Genomic DNA, 23,414 nt, shown 5'->3' on the forward strand with positions numbered 1-23,414 from the left:
CTAAAGAGAAATTGTGATTAGAAATCTTTATAAAGAGAGTCTGCCTCCTTCAGCTGTCATATTCATGACCATACTCCAAGGTATCTATAGGAAAAGATGCCGGAAACCTGCAGAGGAATCTGCAAAGGTTAGGGCTGCTTCAGATTTTCAGTTTTAATTGGCTTCAAACCTGTGAGAAGTATGGGATGGCTTTTCAAATGACAGAATTAACTAACCAGAAGAAGACAGAGATGTTAACATAAAAAATAATTAGCATAGACTGACGCAAAATAGGTATCCTATATGAGCTAATGGAAAGCTAAATTAAGACACAGGCTTGAGAGTGTGACAGAGATGGAGAAAATATTGATTGGATGGTTCTCAGAAGCATATAAATACATCAATAATCTCCATATTACACTGTAATTTGAGCAGCAGCCTGGCTCCCAGTAAAGTCAGAGAGGTAACAGATTTTCAGTAGATGTGCCATAATTTAATGTTTAAAGACTAGTTCAAAGCTACCACTGATTTCAAATCAGCTGGAACAGGTTCAAGTATTTTCAGCATTACCACAAGGAAACAAGGGGTTAGCCTGAAAAGCATGAAATCAGATATGCTAAAGAAGTGATCCAAAACACATCAAATACAATTTGGGCTGTGAAATCTTAAAGCAGCTTGTCCTGGTTCGCATTTGTAAGAATCTGATGGCTGACAAGAAACAAATTAGAAAAAGAAACTGGTGTTTTGAATTTCTGGCTTAGCTGTGGCCTTAATTTTGACATCAAATATGAAAGAAGGAAATTGGGAACATGAAAGTACAAGAGACGCAGTAAAGAGCTGAGAGCAAGTAACAGCCTGAGACAGGTTTTAAAAGGTAATGGGCAGATCTAGTTTCCACAAAATAATGACCACCACAGAATGTATACTTCAAATTAAAGCCAGTGTTTTAACAGACATCACAGCTGTTCATTGTGGCCCAAATTTCTGCATTTAATAAAATCTTACAGAATGGCACCTGGTTAAGTGATTTGATACTTTATTATCCAAAAATGTCTTCCAAAGAGCTGGAACTGTCAATTTGTGAGAATAGCTTTGCATCCAGGTACTTTATTTATTTCCCTCAATAGCACCATCTAAATTTATTGTGAGAAATAAGTTACAATAGATTACATAAAAAATAGTCTAAAATGATTTAAAACCGTTCAAGAAAATTATATGACTAGCATTTGCATTTGGAAAATAAAATAAAAATGAATGGAAGCAGAAGTCACTTCAAATATTGTGAAAACAGCATATTCAGGAACTCAGAATTCTAATAACACTTGTTATAAGACCATACACCTGATTTTTTCATTTTTTTTTTCTTTCCCTTCAGGTGATTAACTATTTAGCGTTACTGATGTTTACAGAGAAGCCACATGAAGTCTAGGCTTAATTGTCCTGGACATCGGCAAACGTAAGTCCTCTAGCATTCAGCAAGTCAGGTGTTAAAAGGCCATGAATAGCACAGGAGTAGTACAAAACTGCAGAAGAATGCACAGGTGGAAAAGAAGAAGTGAGGAGAAGCAACTCTTTACTTCAAAATTTTATAGTCAATAAAATTATTTTAACTATGGGTATTACCTTTGTGAATGGAACTAATTGTATTTGGTATTTGGTGTATATATTTATATATTTAAAATTTTGGTATTGTATTGTATTTGGTAATTGTATATATACTTAAACTGACCTTCAGACATTAAAATTACAGACAATGCCCTCCTTTCATTCAACAATCAAGCAATTGGTTCTTTGGGTATGTAAATCTTCCATGTGGTAGACAGCTATGTTTAGCATATCTAGCCACTTGCCTGACATTCTTTCTATACCTTTCATATGGACTTTTATATAAAACAATTTCTCAAACTGAAAGCTAGAAACATGCATAAGTGTGCAAGGAGTCTTTTCCATAAGGTTAGATGGAAGGTGAATTTTGCCAGGTGAAAGATTCAAAAATCATTGAAGATAAAAGCAAAGCCAGTACTAACTGTAAATTTGTATACAGGCAGATCACAAGACTCAGCTTAGTGAGGCAGATGGCAGAATTCCTCTGAAATCTGCAGTTAGAGGAGTTTTTATTTCTACTGTAAAAATAAGTCTTAGGTAAAGAATTACAGGATGGATTGTATATACAGAAAGGCTCTTGGATTCAGTATTACAGTTAGCATGCACTAGTTTGTACACTCCTCACATTTAGGGAAGTATTCATCTTTTGGATGAAATGAACTAAAACCTTTTCCAAAGACTGCAGCTTGCTGTTTCTTTATATTTATTTTCTTACAGTAGTTGTGGCATGGGAAAAGACCAAGAAGTTTTCTTTGCAGTATTTCTAATTCAATTCAGAGCAAGAACCAATTAAAAACTTACAAATGGTTTCCCATGAACTTTTAGACTGAAGTGTTAGATAAATTTAGATTCTTGAAACAACCAAATTTGATTTCAAAATGTTCTGAGCAAGTTTTTTTTTTTTTTGAAATAGATGCTTATACGCAGGCTGTTGTGTCTGTATCTAGCAAACACTGAAGAAAGGTCTACATTTCAAAAGTTCTTTGCATCCAAGTACCTGCAATAAATCAATGTAAGAATCTGTACCTCAGTTTCCTTTAGATCCGACAATACTTTTACAGATCTACTGCAGAAGCTACATATGTATGATCATTTTGTCTCCTCTTTATGATCTTATAGACATAAACAGTTTATAGAATTGGTAGAAATGTATGCAGTATGTTTCTAAGACCATGAAGCTTGACACAATTTGTAAAAATCTGGTTTCAAAAGCTTTACAAGCACAATTAGAAGTATTGCAGGAAATCATCGAGCTTTTAAAGGATAAACTCAGCTATTAATCAATGAGATACCTGTATTCTCCTGGAGAAGCTCGCAGCCCATGGCTTGGACTTGTACACTCTCTGATGGGTTAAAACTGGCTGGACGGCTGGGCCCAGAAAGTGGTGGTGAACAGAGTGAAATCCAGCTGGCGACTGATCACCAATGGTGTTCCCTAGGGGTCGGTGTTGGGGCCCATCCTCTTTAATATCTTTACTGATCACTTGGATGAGGGAATCGAGTACACCCTCAGTAAGTTTGCAGTTGACACCAAGTTGGGGGGAAGTGTCGATCTGCTGGAGGGTAGAAAGGCCCTGCAGAGGGCCCTGGACAGGTTGGGTTGATGGTCAGAGGCCAACGGGATGCGGTTCAACATGGCTAAGTGCTGGGTCCTGCACTTTGGCCACAACAACCCCATGCAGTGCTACAGGCTTGGGGGAGAGTGGCTGGAAAGCTGTGCAGAGGAAAAGGATCTGGGAGTGTTGGTTGATGCTCGCCTGAACACGAGCTGGCAGTGTGCCCAGGTGGCCAAGAAGGCCAACAGCATCCTGGTTTGTATCAGGAATAGCATAGCCAGCCAGACCAGGGAAGCAATCATCCCCCTGTACTCAGCTCTGGTGAGGCCGCACCTTGAGTACTGTGATCAGCTTTGGGCCCCTCACCACAAGAAGGACATCGAGGCCATGGAGCGTGTCCAGAGAAGGGCTACGAAGCTGCTGAAGGGCCTGGAACACAAGTCCTGTGAGGAGCAGCTGAGGGAACTGGGGTTGTTCAGTCTGGAGAAGAGAAGGCTCAGGGGAGACCTTACTGCTCTCTACAACTGCCTGAAAGGAAGGTGTGGGGAGCTAGGGGTTGGCCTCTTCTCACAGATAACTAGTGATAAGACTAGAGGGAATGGCCACAAAATGCGCCAGGGGAAGTTTAGGTTGGAAATTAGGAGACATTTCTTCTCAGAAATGGTAGTTAGGCATTGGAACGGGTTGCCCAGGGAAGTGGTGGTGTCACCGTCCCTGGGGATGTTCAAGGAAAGGTTGGACCTGGTGCTTAGGGACATGGTTTAGTGGGTGATATTGGTGGTAGGGGGATGGTTGGACCAGATGATCTGGGAGGTCTTTTCCAAACTTAATGATTCTATCATTCTATACTCAATCCTGAGGAACTTCCTCAGGATTCCTGATGGCAGGAATACCTGCCATCTGACTCCCACTGAATTAAGGAAAATAGAATATAAAATCGCTAAGGAAGACATTCAGTTGAACTGAACTGTTCCTTATCAAAACAAGTATCCAAAGTATTCACCCAATGCACGTGCATGTGTGTTTATACATGTAGAAAGAAAGTGAAACAGAAGAGTTAATTAGGAAAGACAGGTCTGAGCTGTTTTTGTGGAACGTTCAATAAACCGGAATGTTTGGTCTAATATGAAAACCGAGAGTGGGATTACGTATTTATATATTGCTGAAGAACTAGAGATTTCAACTACAGTGGAAATTTACACCCAGGCCTAACAAAAATATCTTCTGGTCAGAAAATGAAAGGGAAAATAGAAAGGAGGAAAATGTCAGATCAAAAGTTTGCAGTTATACTTATTGCCTGTTAGTTTTTAAAATGACAAGTTAAAATTTAATTACAAGTAAATTAACAGATTTTTGCAAATGGGTATTGTAAAGAGTAAGGTTTGAACATATTGTAATTATGTTTTTTGTCATGCACTTGAAATTATTGCAAATGAACATAAATGGACAAAATCATGTAAGCTGTTGGAGATGTGTTAGGAATAAATGAATAAGGTTTACAAAACATATTTTTAAATTGCTAAAATCAAAGACACCATTTTAAATACTCAATTAAAGGGGATGCCTTAATTAAAATAGAAATGGAAGAAAAGATCTCTTGATAACAGTAACTTGCAGTTTCTGTCTTAACAGCAGGCTGATTAAAAGCCTGCAAGAAAAAAAAAATGTATTTTTCAGTTTTCACCCTGATATTTTATCTTTGGATGGTATCAGGATGAAATGAGTACTTTGTTTTCTATGCTAATCTTAATGGCTTAAAGATAAAATTTATTTTTTTTTATCCTGTCCCATTACTAAAAGACAAATACTTTTCATCTTTACATCATTTATTGACAGACAAGTTGCTTAAATACTTAACACTGTGGATGCATGGAACAGTCAGATATTATTATTTCACCATTACAAACACTGTATAAAACTTTGCAAATATATTTTTTTGGGTGAGTGTGTGTGTGGGAAGTTCAATAGATTCTCTTTGCAAAACTAAAATACTTCATAGTCAGCTAATGTAAATCTTGCTAAATACTGATACTAAAACAGGTATCAAACCTTTTGAAATTTTATTCCCTGGAAAGGATGGATTTGAAGAAACTAGCCTTTTGTATGAATTGCAACCACATAAAACAAAGGAGAAAGAAAAGGGGTCTTAATCCTAAAGCTGATGAAGAGATTGTATGTGCTACGATCTTCCTGTGAGTTGAACTCTTGCTGGATAGACGCGACATAGTCTTGTTACCATCAATATATGTTCTTCAGCATGCTTTTATTGGGGAAAAAATGAAATTTGCATTGGACTGTAAAAAGTCTCAAGAGAAAAAACTTGCATGCAGGCACTGAAAAAACTCAGAACAGTGGAGAAGCCATATCATCTTAATGTGCCTAGAGCTCTGGAAGAGCCTTCCAGTAGTGATAGAGGGAGCTTAGGAACTAATTCAAAGTTAGGTTTGAAAATATGGGTAGGGTGAAATATTGCTTAGTGGAACTATGGAAACTCTGTTAAAAGAGGAGTGACTGACTTCTCTATCTTTCTCCAGTTGTAAGCAGCAAAACCTCACAAATGGATATAGGTGGTAAGGCTTTCATAGTCTCAGATTTACTTCAAAAAAGTTGTTTAGTCTTCTGAAGTATTATGAGAAATATCTTTGAGTACTCTGGAAACCAAGCAAACCCAAACTCACGCTGAGGGTGAGAAAATAACAATGAGTTTTCATTCTTTTGTCCTTCAAGCTGTGACATTTATGCAAGCATCTCACTCTCTGAAAGGGTAAACCTTAGGTCACAGATAGCAGGAAGATGAATTCAAATGCTCCTAGCAGACAAATCATTTCATATTTTATAAAAGGCCACAGTGGGTAAAAACTTTCTTGAAAAGCTGCCAGCAATATTTGTACATGCATTAGTGAAAATACAGCAGCTAGGCATTTCAGAAGGAAGATTCTTTGTAGCACACCTGTAATACTGTCCCACTAGACTAGTAAGTAACCCAACTGCAATAATATCCAGAGAAAAACTCCTAAAGGTACTGAGACACAAGACCAAGAGTGACATGAAATCAGGCTGCCATACATAGAACACAGACCTAAAATGAACATGGAAGGTACCTGTGTTATATATAGAGAAATTACTGTTGTATGTTTAACTGCGCTTGAGCAATAAGAATCGTTGCTTTATAAGCTGAAGAGAACTGATTAAATAAGCAAGATGTTCAATTCGGCCTGCTCAACACCACAGCAGAAGTATGTTGCCTGTAATCTCTGTACCTTTTATTAAGTATCTCCTTGGGAATACCCCATGGCTCCACAACAAATTGTTCCTCTTCTAGTACAATATACTTACTGATTTGGGCCTACAGACATCTATCCTTCCAACCCCTCACAAAAGACCAGTTACCATGCACCTCATAACTGGTCTACAAACACTTCTAATACTCTGCAGTAGAGGCACCATCTCCTCCACTATCTTTTCTTTCTTCTGGATCTGGGTCAGGCTTTCTGTAGCAAAGGCACTCATACATGAGCCTTCTTTCATGGAAAACCTTTATTACCAAATACAAGTGTCTCTGGGTCCCTCTGTATACCCCTTTTTCAAATTTAATATATATATATTTTTAGACCTCCTGAAGAAAACCTGCTATATAGCTACCTGCCCTTTACAGATCTCTTAGTTTACAAAATAGTGCACGCTGCCTTTTACCATAAAGCCCGTAACTAAAAACACTTTTGGAATTAAGTCTTAGTCCACTGATGTAGGTTGATCTGGCTTGTGTCAAAGCCTTATAGAATCAGGCAGTGTAGTTTTGTACTGTAGTTTTGTAGTGCTTCAAGAAGGCTTGTTTTTGAAAATTAATGTCATTTCTTGCATTAGATTAACCCACTGATTTTTCTTTCCTGTATTATATTTAGAGGAAGAAAGAATTTTTCCAAGTATGAGATAACAATTTCCATTTAATATTTCCCTTTCACCTTGGATTTAGGATTAATCAGTACTATACTTCAGAGTCTACAGACTGTCATGAACAGTTAGATTAGACAACCCTCATTTTTCCCTAAACTAAGGCAATCCCAGAAACTGAATTTACGTTAACAATAACAAGATTTTACCGTGCAAGTCCATAAATTCTGTCAGTTTCATGGGAGCAGACACTTGAGATGAGTTAAGCAGTTTTAACAACCCTATACAATGGCAAGTATACTGGCTGAAAAAGCAGCCAGCATTCCGGAAACGACTAATGAAGTACTATAGTACAATTCTGCTAGTGGATGCTTCAGCTTGTACTGCATAACTAAAGTGCAGCAACAGGATATAATAAATGCAAGAGTGATTCTTTGTGAGTATGTGGAATATCTAGTTTCTGGGTCTATGATATTATTAATTCTATTCAATGAGTCTTGATATCGGATGACTCAGTGTTTCTTTGCTTACTGAGCAATATATGCAGTCTATGAAAATAGACAAACACAGAATTAGTTTTTTGGTTTACCTGAGATTGATAGATGCTATGACAATCCTTCAGAAAACGTATACTAACACTTTCACTGCAGTTATGCTTATATAACACTTTTCAGCTGCTTGGAAAATACCTTCTTACAAAAATACCGTAAAGCATATGGATGTTCAGTGGTGGTGTCAGTATAAAGACAGATCACACACATTTACCTTCTCTGTCAGGCAAAGTATAGGAAAGACTTTCATTGTAATGTAGTAAACACACTTGATTTTGGTTTTGTTTTTGTCTCGTTTTTGGTTTTGTTTGTCAAAAATGTGTGACCCAGTCTGAAAGAAGTCCAGAAATTTTTGTCAATGGTTGGAACTGACTGATATTCTAATGATAAGTCTACTGCTATACGAGGCTTATCCTTGCCCTCAGGTGGGATGCCTTGAAGCTAAACAGCACCTGATAGATTGGTAGATCATAATAGCAGATCAGCTGCACTGATTTGTACTGGGGACCAGACCTAAAGTAGTTACTAAGAAAAACAGCAATGTCTAAAGTGACTTTTAAAACCAAGTAAAGGAAATTTCTTCTGCCATACCTGAAAAAATAACCATGTGTTTAGTAAAGAACTCCAACTCAAATAGTTTGATGCAAATTTGACAGTATTTTTATTAAGAGACCGTAAATCGTAATTTAAAAGAAGCTAGCATTTTTCAGCATGTCTAGTTTTAAATTATTTCTAAGTTTTCCCTCATTTAAAAAATAAATGTATATAGCATGACAGAATTGAAATTAGATGCAAAGTGGAGTACTTTCCATACAGCAACTTGACCCAAAAGTAAAATTTAATCATAAATTGACCATCACCTAATGTTTATTTAAGAAATAAGTTTAAGGGAAAGCTAAGGCCATTACATGCATTTGAATTTTGTGTTGAATTAGTCTTGATTAAGAATTGCCTTTTGATAAATTCTGAGAAGTTAAAATATATTTTTTAGTCTAAATATATTTAGCTTCAACATTTTCTTCTATACAAGTTTAGTCATTACTTATGGCAACATAATTGGCTGGAAAGATGCCAGTTTTTTCTCCTGCTCTTCCTTCCCACCAATCAAACTGTGAACTTGTTTTGGTTGTGACCTTGATTTTCTCTCCAGCTTTGAAAGTCAGGTCACCTGGCTGTTGTCCTTCAAATGAATAAAGTGCTGTCACTTCTACGGAATTGCTCGAAGAGCTACCTGAAGTGAAAGAAATTAAATAAAAGAGAAATTACTAAATTGCACATACAGTAAGTCCTTGAATAAAATATTCTTAAATAACAGTAGAAAACAGTAACAAAGATATCAAACTAATTTATCTGAGTGTACCAACTCCAGATGAAAAAGCCCTTGGTTTCCACTACATTCTTAGTACAGGACATTTGGAATCTAGCCTATCAACATAACCAAGTTCATAAAGTAGCACTCTGCCCAAAATAAAGATCAGCAGTTTTCTCTGTATGATTCATATTGTTCCATGAAGACAGTAGGAACAAAAGTGGTGTGCTGAAGAAAGTGCCAGTACACTGAAAGACTGCTCAACAGAACGACTTTTGGGTTTTGGTTTTGGACTGTGTTTCCTGTGAGTTTCTCGACACAACATGTGAAACTTATAGCAGCAATTTTGCTTTATTTTTTTTAATCAGTACTTGTGATATAAAATAGTAAAATACAAAATATTCACAGCACATCCCTTCTCTTTCCACTGGGCTTACAGTGTCTAGCATTTCAGTGTATCTTGCATGTTGTTTGATGTTGATTTAGTACACAGTTAAATCTCTTACATGAACACATCCAAAAGTGAAAAAAACACCTATGAGGTGCAATGGAAGACTAGTTAAGAGGAAATAATGAAGACCTTTATGTAGCTAATTCAGATAATTCAGGATGTATTGGTTATATGGACATGGTGGCTGCACATATGTTCAAAGATTGAAGGTTTCCAGCGTTGACTTCATCTCCAAGTCATGTTTGCTGCCAGAATTCTGTTGCAAAAACAGAAACCCAAGATCCTCTTGGTTTACACATTTCAAGTTCAGAGCAAGAAAGGATGGTGAGAGAAGCACCACTACAACTTTGTCAGTCTGTCCTCAACAAGCGATATCCACAGAATTTTTCTTTTAGTTGCTTTTATCAATTCAAACGAAAGAAGAAAAACCTTTTTGTGCCCTCCCCAGCCCAAATACAAACTTCTCTCAAAAAATAACGAACAGAGAGGACAATGATAATGACTAGCGCATGCATAAAAAACATAGTTATTTTTTGCAATGTGTCAATATATATGTTCATTCCATAGACTAGCTTCTTTCCTGTCACAACAACAATTTGTAACAATCATCAAAGACTAATACAATTTTTTTTGGCCATGGGCTAGGAGAATGTCGACTGAAACAAAGTCAAATGCCGTCTTTCTTCATCACGCCATCTCTCTCTCTCTCTCTGTCTATATTCATAATTTGAAGTCACACATCACTATTTCTTTTGGTGTGAAAACAAAACCAGACAAGAATGCCCGTGTTTATTACGTCTCTAACTCCACCAGTTACTTCTACCAAAAAAGACAGCTTTTTCTAAATATCCTTTTTACTTTCACAGTCGAAACTCTTACAGACAAAGTATTCAGGAATTCATAATCTTCCACCAAGGATTCAAGCATGACGGAGTCAGGATGATATGATGTGTTCACATGGAAAGTATGGTTTGAAACTAGATATTATGATGGAGGAAATCATAGGGAAAAACATAAGATGCTTTGACTTTTTACTCCTTACTTGAAGAACACTGAGAAGATACTGGGGATCAGTACTCTTTAGGTGCTAGGGCATGAGAACAATCATGACTCATTTGCATATACAAAGAAAGATGGGCTGTGGTTTATCCCTATGCCGCATTCAGGCAGCAGGTATGGCTATAACTGATGAGTTACTACGAAGGCTACAAATTCTCATATTACATACTAACTATAAGCATTTCTTATTAATGTTCAAATGGACAATCACTCAAGGAGAATTAGAGTCACTATATATTTATTACTGCATAATGTAAATACACTTGGAAAAAATAAGATAACGGATAGCAGAAAAAAAAAAGACTGAAAGCGGTAATAAGGGAAGTTGACAGCAAGAGCCTCTTTTAATTACATTTAACAGAAGAACTGTTACCATCACTTTAATATGTTGGACTCGTAGCAATGACGGAAGTAGTAGTTACCTCCAGGACTAAACTTGAATTAAGACTATCATTCCTCTTATACAAACTATTGAGTATACTGAAATTGGCTCAGCAAAAGTATGAAGAAAAATGAAAGGAACCTAGACACATTGCACGAAAATGTGGAACAAAAGAAGCACATGTGAAATGTGCTTTGAAGTGCAGGAGAGTATTTGATGCACCACAATCATATCTCCAACAATTGTTTGTTCTATCGTATGAACAGGATTGTTTTATACATTTTGCTTCCCACCTGTTGCTCCTTTGCACGTGTATCTTTCCAAACATACTGAAACCTCAAAGTGCTACAACTGATTATGAACAACAACTTCCAAATACTTGCCCCAACTGATACATGCTATCATTTAAAAGCATTTTCCAGCTGTATTACCATCAGGTGTTTTACAACATTTCCAACTTAATTTTCCATAGCAGCTATTTCCCTACTATAATTTTATTTCTCACCAAGATTCTAAACTTTGTGCATTAATTCTGTATTCTGGTGGTATAAACCACATAAAATACATATTTATTGCCTTCAGATTGCAGCATTCCATACCTCATACTTATACGGAGCATTCTAACAAAGAAGTATCTGGTGGCATCATGAAAACTGCCACATGTATTATAAGGAGGAGCTGTTTCATGTTCTTGTTTCTTCATTTCAGTTTTACATAAACTCAGGTGGATACATCTTATACTGTATTATGATAGATGTGATATTCTGCAGAATAGAAAGTGAAACTTTTTCAAATTCCACTGTAATAAATTTTTAGAATGCATTGTTAAAATTTAAATAGTTTTAAATGAAAATGTAATAGATACACATGAAGATTGCTGAATGCATATATTGGAAACACATTTGCAGCTCACACAAGATGGTGCTACAGTGCTACATACAGCATATGATACTGAAATCATTGAGATTTATGAGTAAGCATACTGGAATAAAAACAAATTACATTGTGGAAAGTCCTTAATAATGGTATCTGAATACACGGAGCACAGTTCTACAAATACAGTGGTCAAAACAGAAATATAAAAATTCTGGTTGAAGATCTACTACTGCAGGAGCCAGCATTCATATGCATTGTCCTAACATACACAGACATGGTACGTACAATATCATTTTCATTCATCTTTACATTCTATAATGATACAAACTTTTTGCTAAGGACTTCTGACCACTGCTATGGATTAAGGACTTGATGAGGTATAAACTAGAGTGAACCTACTGTCTCATGTGTGCTCTGCAGTACCAGCCCCATAGCAAATGAGAGAGAAATCTACCCTAAATTACAGTACACTTACTGCAGAGTGAAAGTATTCTCACGAAAGTTGTTACAGGAAAGGTATACTTGCTACATTTATACTAGTTAGTTAAAGAAGCCCTATGACTCAGCTGTCATCTCAGACAAATCAACTGATCAAGGGTATTGATGACTGAGGTGGTAATCATATTACTGATTGTCCATCTATTATGCACTTTCCGCTAAATCTCTGCTTTGAAAAATGGGCTGTGGGCCTGGTTTCTTTTGAAGTTGAAAGGTTGTAAAATTGTTTCCATTGCCATGCAACATACCGTATGAAAATGCAATAGTCTAGGTAGATTTATTTTTCATTGAAACTGAAGAGCCTGTCTACTTTACTCAAAGTTTTTGTACAACCTTTAAAATGTATGTCTTAAGTTTCTGTCATTTACAAATCAATCTGAATGAGTAATATGTTCAATATACTAAATTCTATTTTCTTTGTATTTTGTAAAGAAATAGGGAGAAGTGACTGGAACTGTCACACAACATGGTAGAGTTAGATGAATCTCCAGCATTAGACATGACAGAAGTTGTATACTACTGACTTAAAAGCTCCACCAAAAAGTATCAGCTTACAGAAAAGCTCCAACAGAATTCTCATCGGTTAAATGGACACCTAGAAAACTGAGCAACCACATGAACCCTGTTTGTGCAGCAGAAATAAGAGAAAATCAACAAACAGACAAAATGATGGAAAACTATTAAGGGATTGAGACAAATGCAAACATCTATGCTTTGAAAAACAAATATATCAAGTATCACAAAGGTTTTATTATCACTGATATATAGTGTTAACAGGGACTGAAAACCTCAGTTACTGCTCATGAGTTTAGGATGAGAGCTGTATCTAACAGTGAACAGACAGAAATTTTAGTTGTTTATCTGTCACAGGACACGGGGCTTTTGTTTGGAAAGGATTAGTATTGAGTTTAAATTTCAGGAAAAAACATAAAATAGGCTGAAGAACTAGGTTAATTACTTGGTCCTGTAACTGGTGACAGGCACAGTGAAGAGTTTATAGGTTTTAATGGCCACCTTTAGCAAATGGTTTGGACAACACCACCAGCAAAGATACAGTTGTAAGTATGAATAGTATATGTGTGCATAGATTAAATACCCTAAACTGTCTGAAGGATGTTTGCCGCAAACTACCATGTTAAAAAAGAAGACTATCATCAGTTCCCAACAGGACACATTAAAGAGGAAGACAAGCATTAGCTCAATGCAACAGTAACACATAATCCTCAAGAAGACTTTTGAAACAAAGAAGTCACTTTAGGAAGAAGTGTAAAAGCACCATGAAACTTTGCAGTGGTGGGGAGAGAGTCTGGACTGGAAACAGCAGTAGTCAAATCCCAACTTGATACCACTACAAGTCACCCTGCTGGAATCGCCTCTGCCCAGGCCAGGCCGAGCAACCTCCCCACCTGGCACTGTGACCATTCTGCACCTATCTACAGGAGTGACAACACGGGGTGTAAGTAGTGAAGACATCTCCTCATGCACATGTGGCTTTGTGGTGGGGCTTCCTTGCCAGCTTATGGATCATTGGGTTGTGAGAGCACACAGAGCTGGAGTACCCACATCTCCAACAAGAGGTGCATGCAAGTAGAACAACATGCACTGCCAGAATAGATGGTGTGTGTTTGCAGCTTATACTGCCTGCAAGGCTGGATGTGCATGAATGGAAAACTGCACATTTGATATGCATGCGTGCCTGTAAGCGCCATTACAATTATACGTAACACAAAGCGCATGCGTGCCTTCAAGTGCAATTAAAAATGCGAAGGGTTAGTTATAAAGAGCATTTAGAAAGTGAAGGTGTTTATTAACATTTTGCAGCTATCTAATATTTTGGTTTACTTGCTGTAACACTGATATTGATCACCTATTACCAGCAAATTATCTGTCACCAGTGAATTAACAAACCACTTTGATCCTGGTTTTGGTTTCAGCTATATGAACGGAGCAGTCTTTCTCTGTAACTATTCTTGCACAAGTGTCCACTCTCACGGTGAAGATTAGTGTTCAAATTGCTCACGGCCATTGCTGAGTTTTAATTAATAATTTTTATTAAAGAGCTTGATTAACTGTTGATCTGGTAAGGAGGACAAGTATGCACTGTGGTGATAATGCTAGGCTGAGAACAGGAAACCAAAATGCAATGCTAAACTCACTAGCAGTCCCCCTAGAAGCTAGGACAGTTACTCTTTCTGCAGAAGTAAATTGGTTTACCCTAGGTCTGAGAGGGAGACTGAGCTACTGCTAAGGTTAAGATTAGGATCAGAATTCAGTAAGGTAGAGAAAGATTAATTGGTGGGCAAGCAATATCAAGAACGAGATGAGGCATTATATTTCTGGATTTGATGCGCTCACAATGAATAGAGCTAGATCTGGATTGTTGCAAAACAAGTGAAGGATAGAGTAAGATCAGCAAATTAATTATGGTTAATTCTGAATTAAATATGAGTTACTGCATTACAGTCAAAGCTTTAAAGTTGGAATTTAATTTGATTACAGGACCCAATTAGCATCAGTTCCTATTTCCACATGTACCAATGAATGTGCACAGTTAACTAGATTATAGTTTATAAACCCCACCCCCCCCAAAAAAATGAACAGCTACATCTTAAAGTAAATGTAGAGTTTGGTCATATGAAATTAAAACAATACATTTTGAACTTGTCTAGTTGGAAGTGTGCTGCTGGGTTGTCCTGCAAGGAGAAACAATGTGAAGGTGGTGGTGGGGGAGTTGGGTTTGTTTGTTCTAGCTTTTGAAACTTCAGGAAGAAAAACTTGATGTAATTAAAGTAAGCACAATAAGGTACTGGAGACTCTTTAGTTCTTACTAGGTTAATATTGTTTTTGTGGAATTATCAGTACACAGTACTTTGTTCCATTCTGATAGTTGTTTATTGGTGCTCGCCAGAGCTCAAGAAGCGTTTGGACAATGCTCTCAGGCTTGGTTTTTGGGTGGTCCTGTGCGGAGCTAGGAGTTGGACTTGAAGATCCTTGTGGGTCAATTCCAACTTGGGATATTCTGTGATTCGTTGTTAATAGGGGTTTAAATAGGTTTATTTCTTACAGTGACAACTGCTGCTGCTGCTCCTTCATATTTTGATAAGGCATACCAAGCTATATTTTGCACAGAATTTGGGTAGGAAACTGCAAGGACTGAAAAGATGTATTTTCTACTGGATCCAGCACATTACTTTAGAATGGGGAACACAGGGTGTATGCAAAGAAATACCCCGTAGTAAATTCTGAGGATGTCAGGGTCACTGCTAATGACAGGAACAGCTTTTGAATTAGGGTTAGAACTCAGGACAAAGAACCAAAGACCTAAAATTTTTACTTAAGGAATTCAGCAGCTCTGGGCTACGATTAGGTTTGAATGTAGGCAGAGAAATGGCTTAAGCTTGAAGTAGTAGGCAAACCACTAAGTTCGATCTGTAAAATTCACAAAAACGGGATGAAAGCTGGATCTGACAGGGAGATCTTTCAGTTCTGTTTGAACTACAAGACATTTAACTTAAAGAAGAACTTAAACAGGCAAAGTGGCAGGGCAATATATTAACTTTGAAGTAAGAACTGAATCTAGGTGAGAGTAAAGGAATATTGAATTTGCAAAGGTCAGAGAAAAATATTGCAACAACTGAATCATAACAGGACAAAAGCCTGGCCCAAACTGGAGATGCAAAGAAAAGACTGTCTTTGAAACAGTATCCAGAGAACAATCTATAGGACTCACATTGCTTAGAAGGTAAGAAGTTCTTAAAAAAAAATAATTCAACTTGAAAATCACACATGCTCTGTAGTGATCAGCAACAGGCAGTTTCATATTCTATTTCATCATTTTTAGCTTGAATTAATGATTAGTTAATGAAGGAGTGCCAGAATAAGGCAAAAAGAGATGGATCTGGGACAAAGGTCGTTATGAGGTGTTTGCAGAAAATGTTTTTTAGCAAATGAAAAGGGACAAAGGGCAGGGAAATCCTAACAGAAAAATGGAGGAGTGCTAAAGAGGTGTTCTCAGTGACACACAAGAACTATAGACGTAAAGGCAGTTATAGATTTAGCCAAGCAGTAGAATTTAGGGAGCATGAATGTTACAAGGAAAGCATATGATCACCATCTATCAGGTTAAGAGAGGACAGAATACAATGTCTAATACATGATTACAAAGAAGTCACCAGAGACTTGGAAGGAAGAGTTATATTTCACCAGTGAATGGAGCAGTACCAAGGCCAAATGTCAGAGTATGGCCCCATTTATGGTATTGCACTGTCTTGAAACCAAGGTAGCCTCATTCAGATTGCCTACTGGGGACAGCCTCTGGCACATGGTAACTTCCAAAACTAGTAAGGAATCATTTGACACCCACTGCCTTTCCCAGATCAAAATCATGCCAGGGACCTGCTGAACATTCAGTAGAAAAAGTGATAGATTTTCAGTACTCAAGTAGATTTCCTTACAACATTTAATTTAAAAGCACAGCTGGAGCCTACGGTTTCAGCTGGGTGCAACAGAAACTGCTTGAAAGAGGGTCAAATGCAATACTAAGGAACTGCAAACAGAAACATAAAATAACAATATGGTTAACTATAGGCTTTATTAGATGAAAGACAACCTGTATATAGATGAGATCAGGAGCATGGAACTAGACAAAGCACATTCTCTGAGACAGGTTAGTGTGTTAGTAGACATTAAACCACCTTTCCGGCCACTCTTTTTGCCCCGATTAGCCCTTTGGAGAGGCTATTTCAGAGTCCTGCTCCCCCAGTGGCTAAGACAACTTTCTTAATGTCCAGCTTCACGTAATTCACTACTAGTTTACATCTGTGGGGTTTTTTTTTGTTTGTTTGTTTTTTGTCAACAGTAGCCTTTGGCTGAAACCTTTCTTTCTTGGCATTTACTGTCCTTATGCTTTTACAGTCAGAAACATTTTTCAAATCTTCAGGCTATTGCATTACAAATAACTTAGTTACCCCATATCAGTGACTTCTTGCTCCAGTCATTGTACTTATTCTTCTCTGCACCTGTTCAATTTTCCCTAATTCTTCTTTGAAATGTAGAAAAGAATATTACCGTTCCACATAAGGTGGATTCCAAATGTAAACATCATCACCTTACCTCCACAGAGAGATGCCCATAGGTAACTGACTGTTGTACCAGTAAGAGCAGAGCTCTTTACGCAGAAGAGTGACTGAACTTAATGAACACAGAGTACATTCTGTGGAGACCATGGATTTATTTTTGAATGTGAAAGTAAAAAAATATAGTGAGATGAATCAGCACAGAAGACTGTCAGAACAGATCTTTTGATGAGGAGATTAAGTCATGAATGAAGAAATCAGAAGACAAAAGGAAAAAAATGAAGGGGATGGACAGCACTGGAGGAACTGGAAGCCACAGAAAGCTGAGATAGAAGAATGAATGAAGTATTAGTGACATAGCAGTGAACCAAGGCTGCAGAATAAGTGATAAACAACACAAAGCTAATGGATCAAGACCTCTAAGATCATCTAGTCCAACCTTTAACCCCATACTGACAAGTCCACCACTAGACTATGTTATCAAGTTCTACATCGACATGTTTCTTGAAGACCTCCTGGGATGGTGACTCAACCACTTCCCTGGGCAGCCTGTTCCAATGCCGCACAACTCTTTCAGGAAAGAAATTTCTCCTAATATCCAGCCTAATGTATACAGAAGAACGATAATGAAATTACACATCTAAAAATGAAGACTAAGAGAAATCAAAAGAAAGTGGATGTGACAGTTTGAAGAAACTTTGATGTTGAGAGCTATAGATTTTGAATGTGAATTGATGTATTCCACGCCCTAGAACCAGAGCCATATAACATAACACAATTTTGAACACAGAAATGTTCCTCATTAGTTTGACATCATTAATCCATGAAAGCCATCAGTTCCGTAAACTGTTTTAATATTAGTAGATTTTGAAAAAAAGAGGAGTCTCTGTACACAATAATGAAATCTATTCCAAGGTTACAGAACAGACAAAAAGGAAGCCAGCAAACAGAAGATTAACTAGAGAAGGGAAAGATATATTTGCAATTAGGGCCTTCATCTCTTTCCTGACCTTAAGAAGAAATACCAGCACATGTATTAAATAGGGCAGCTATTTCAAAGAGTAAGGAAACAGGCCTAAAAGTGACCTGTTGATATTACATTAGAAAGCAGTTAAAGGCAGCGTTAACCAGGTTGAAGTCAAAGTACTAAATTGTGTGCTGGATCACCAATATGGACAGAGTAGTTGGACTGCCCGCTGTCTGATATAATGCTCTTTTTTCCAAAGAGTTATGAAGCTGAAAATGTCTGTAGTAAGGCACCTTTTTCAAGAACACGAGGAAAATCTGAGGCTTTGGTTATATATGATCATGCATACGCAGAAATATCTACCTTTTACTAGATCTAAACTTACCCTCTCTGTTTCCGTTATATTTGAGTCCTGAACTATTATGTAAAACAGCACCTATAAAAATATTCTATGAACATAAAGTTATGCCCTGCAGAGATTTGAGTTCTTAGGTGAATTGTGTCAGAGGTAGTCCAAGAAACAGCGTAAAGGAATTGAGAGAATGCACCTGTAACAAAGAGGTAAGGCTTAGCTAGATTTTGAGGGAACCATTATTTATTCCTACATACCAGTTTCCTGCAAGCTGTTCAGTCCTCTAATTTTATGTGTCACATAACCCACCTCACTACTGAATTTTTAAAAATTCAAGATATGTGGAATAGCAGTGGTTTTCTTCATAAAAAAATTTTAATTAGTCATATTCTAACATGTTAAAAGAAAGAACCAAAGATGTGCTTTGATATTCTAAAGGGCAATCTTAGACAAGTTCAATTGTCTCAAAGAACGCATGTATGCCTCTAGATATGTCTCCCTAGAAACAAAACAATGGAAACTATTTCATTTATGTTATGACAATAAAAAATGCATAGAATACTTCTGAAAACACATAAGATACTCCGGAATGTAAAGAAACAAAGTTACAGAAGTATGTAATTGTATGTTTATTACTAACTATGAGCACACACAAAACAAAGGAAAGTCCTTTGTTACAGCTGATTTTTCTAGCCAAGAATTTAAGAAACAATCAAAATTATGAGAACTGGAACAGAAAACAGTATTATTTTATGGAAGGAGAAAATGCATGGTTTGCTTTTGATGTGACTACCATTTTGAGTATTCCCTCAAAAAAAAAATCTTGCATATACTGTACGACTCCTTTATTAAAAAAAAAAAGCTCACTTGGTTGCTAGAATGTAAACAAAAAAATATTTTAACAGTGAGGTTATAGAATATTGAAAAAGCACTCCCTCAAAAATATCTATTTATGATCACATGCAATAATAAAAACCTGACTGATAGAGCATATTACTTCACATGACTTCTGGCAAAGCGGCATCTTGGAGATTAAGACCTTCTGAGGTTTAATTGACTGTATGCGTATACTTCATGTTTTATGGATGTAGAAGTTTAATGCAGATAATGGCCCATCCTTTGATGTTATTTGAAGTCCAAGGCTTTGCTATTCATAACAGCTATTGTTTAGGTAATATCAACTTTGGCCCAAACCCACATAGGTGATGTTGAGTTCATGTTCACAGATAGGCTGCCCAAAAGCTAAGTCAGCTTCCTGCATTATCTAGGTTACAACATCACAATGAGAAGAAACAAAATACCTTATAACATTAAGACTCACTACTGGGTATTTATTGGGCAATGTCCATTTTCTGGCTTTACCACCATGTGTAGTGAAAGATAGGCTGAATGCAGCAGCATCCTTGGAACATGACAATTCCCCTGTTTTTGAAGACAAGACGGAAGTGAAGTGAGGAATACATGAAAAGAGGTAAAAGGAAGTGCAATACAAGTTGTTGAGCAGAGTAAAAAAAGGATCTTTAGGGCTGTAAACTGGAAGATGTCATTGCTTTCTTCTCACAAGACAAAATGAAACATCAGGTGGTGGTGGTGCAAACAGGAGTAAAGCAAAAGCATATTGTTCTATGTTACACAATAGAACTTTCTGAAGAAATTAACTTTTCAGGCCCTCTATGGCAACAAAGTATTCCAGGTGTTAATGCCTACTTACAAAAAAGTCTGTGTGAAACTCTCATTCACACAGAAAAACAGTAGCTCACCTGTATCCTAAATACTACAAGTCATGAAAGAAATTCTTTCAGTTCTTGAAGCACCAGAACACCCATCGATTCCTTTTTCAACCTACTGCAACTCTTTTTCCATGTTCTTTTACCACCTCTCTCAGCCTTTAACATGAGAAGAAAGGGTTTTAAGCTGGGCCTCCAGAGCAGAGCAGACATATAGATACTTAAAATTTTCAGATTAGTTGTTTCTGTACAAATTATGAACCAGCATTTGTTCGGGAAATGGATCTGAGCTAAATGTTCCAAGTCAGAAATCTTACAAGTGAACTCTCACGTCTTATAGATATTAAACTGCTAATTTTCTTAAAAGCATTTTTATTTATTTGTTAAATGTAGAGTCACCTCAAAAACCCTCAGCATGCACAAAACAAGAATCAGATCTCACTGAACAGATGGTTGAGAAGGTCTAAGTATGTACAGAAGTTTTGACATTTTATATCTACAGGTACTAAGCTGCTATAATCAGATATAAGCATAGGTCTTTCTGTGCAGATACTTGAAGTATGTCATATGCCACCATTGATCCAATTAATCTCTAATAATGCTCATCTGATCAAAGGTCAGGAGACATGATATTCAGCAAATCACTCTCAGAACAAATATTCCCTTGCCTTAGCTGTTGTTTTTGCTTGGAGGAGGCCACAGCTTGAGGTAACAAAAATACTTGTCTTTCTCTAACTTTTTGATAAAATATTCTTGCACCCCAGAAGACCAACTGTACCCTGGGTTGCATCAACAGGGGCATGACCAACAGGTTGAGGGAGGTGATTGTCTCCCTCTACTCTGCCCTTGTGAGGCCCTCACTTTGGGTATCCTATCCAGGTCTGGCCCCCAGCACAAGAAAGATGTGGAGCTGTTAGAGTGGGTCCAGAGGAGGGCCACAAGGAGGATCAGAGGGCTGGAGCACCTCTCCTGTGAGGGAAGGCTGAGAGAGCTGGGGATGTTCAGCCTGGAGAAGAGAAGGCTCTGGGGAGACCTCATTGTAGACTTTCAGTACCTAAAGGGGACTTATAAAAAGAGATGGAGGATGACTTTTTTTACATGGGCAGACAGTATCAGGACGAGGCAGAATGGTTCTAAACTAAAAGAGGGGAGATTTAGGGTAAACACTGGGAGGAAATTCTTCATTCAGAGGGTGGTGAGGCACTGGAACAGGTTGCCCAGAGAAGGTGGGGATTTTTTGTTTTAGAGAGCAGGTGTATATTTGAGTGTATATTTAAGGCAATTTCATAAAGTTCATTCAGGGTAGTTTGGATAATATCAAGAAAGTTCTGTATCATTCCAGGATTTGCACTCTCTGGTTAAGTCTTGGTACTAAATGTACACCCCAGTCCTGGAGAAGCAGGTAAAACAAAGTGTTAAGCCCTCTTCTGCTTTCATGGGACTTGTCTGAGCAAAGCCTATTTTCTGAATTACTTGCAGAATTAGACATTGCATAGTAGTTAAAGTAGGTACTTCATCCAGGTTTTCAGTACTCTGTCTGGTTACAAAGCCTTCAAGCTGATTTTGGGAATAACCCATGTTCTCCATTAACAAAGAAAACAGTGACTGAAAAAATTCATCGAGGTTTAATATCAGATGTTAAAGAGAGCACAAAGCAATGCTAGGCACAAATATAGCCTGCAAGGTGTGCTATCCACAGTGGTGCTCCAGAGACTGAATAGATAGAAATTCAGCAACAGATGCAAAAAAAAAAAAGATTTTTACATGTCTTTGTGTATATATACATATATAAATGTATTTATACATTTCACACAAAAAAATAGATTGATGCTCAAATATTTTTGAATTCTTCCACATATTCTGGAAGAAGACCATTTTAAAGAAGCTTTCATGCCAACAGCTTGCATCACACCTCACAGACAAAACCAATGGTTTTATTGGTAGTTGAAGCAGACCTGACTATATTTAAAGTTTAAGTTACTGTGCAAATTAAGCTCATTGAATAGGAACACATTTCACTGTTTCTGAGTTTTGAGTTCCATGAGGAACATGCTGGCTCATCATCTTCATCTGCTGACGGAACGCTTTCTATCTTTGTTGCAGCACACTCAGCTTTTGCATTAAAGAGTGCCTTTTTTGTCAAGCATCTGTGGATGTATTTGATATTTAGGATATAAAAAAACACCTCCTGCTTGTAAGAGTCAATTCCATAACAGTACTTTTGCTGATTACTTTTAAGATTTTATTTTTCTGCCTTTTCAAAAAACGTTTAAATTTTCATTCAAACTGAAATGGTCAAATAAACTATATCAATGTCAAGGGTTTTATTATGCTCAAGATAACATTAATGCAAATAATGGTTTGGATGAGATCATACTGGAAAATATGAGATGCAATGCTAAGCATAGCATTCATATTCTGAAAAATACAGTACAGTAAAGAGAACTGAACAATGTTTTATTCAGGTCAGTTTGACTGTTTAGGAATGATTTGGAAATCTTTTATTATGTTGACAAGATGTTCTGCATTTCCACTACACATGCCGAGTTAACATCTTGACCCGAACACAAAATGTCTCTTTATTTTGCTTCTTAAATCTCTACTGTCAGATTCAAAAGTTCTGCTGCTGTGTTACTGAAACATGCACTGGTTTACCTGATATCAAGTTTAGCTTTTACCTTACTCTGGAAAACAATGTACAGCCTGAAAACAAACAAAACCAACAGCAAGCCCAATTTCATTCTAGGCAATTTCTACACAGATTCTACACTAACATTTTGTGAATATTGACTGATTTATTTTTTTTTTCCAGCCTGGCATAGACAAAAATTTCTCTGGACTGTTTAGAAAAAAATTAATGAGAAAAAGAGATCTTATATGGAAACATACAGAATAATATTATTGTACAGGGCCTTGTTTGAAGTCCTGTTGACAATTCCCATCACCAATGTTCAAAACTGGATGAGGAACAGGGTGATGAGGGATAGAAAGGTTGTTTCCAAGGGAGGAAAAAAAAAAAGCTTTACAGAATAAAACTCAGATGAAAGAAGTTACTATTAGCAAAGGAATAAAACAGAAAAGATATTTTAGCTAAAGAGCAGGAAAGCATGGGACGAAACAGATTTAATCGTTCCAA

General features: G+C 37.0%; 1 protein-coding gene across 2 annotated transcripts in view; it reads right to left on the reverse strand.

The window, feature by feature from the left end:
* Positions 1 to 8,219: 8,219 nt before the first annotated feature.
* The window catches only part of SH3YL1 (SH3 and SYLF domain containing 1), a 43,745-nt gene continuing 28,550 nt past the window's right edge, over positions 8,220 to 23,414 (reverse strand). For both annotated transcript variants that reach the window (XM_080587332.1, XM_080587333.1), the window contains exon 10: positions 8,220 to 8,813. In XM_080587332.1, coding sequence (XP_080443458.1) covers positions 8,614 to 8,813 — 200 coding nt within the window. In that variant the 3' untranslated portion in view covers positions 8,220 to 8,613. The remainder of the gene's footprint in view (positions 8,814 to 23,414) is intronic.

The sequence above is a fragment of the Anser brachyrhynchus genome, assembly GCF_964034855.1.
Source record: "Anser brachyrhynchus genome assembly, chromosome: 3".
NCBI classification, from domain to species: domain Eukaryota; kingdom Metazoa; phylum Chordata; class Aves; order Anseriformes; family Anatidae; genus Anser; species Anser brachyrhynchus.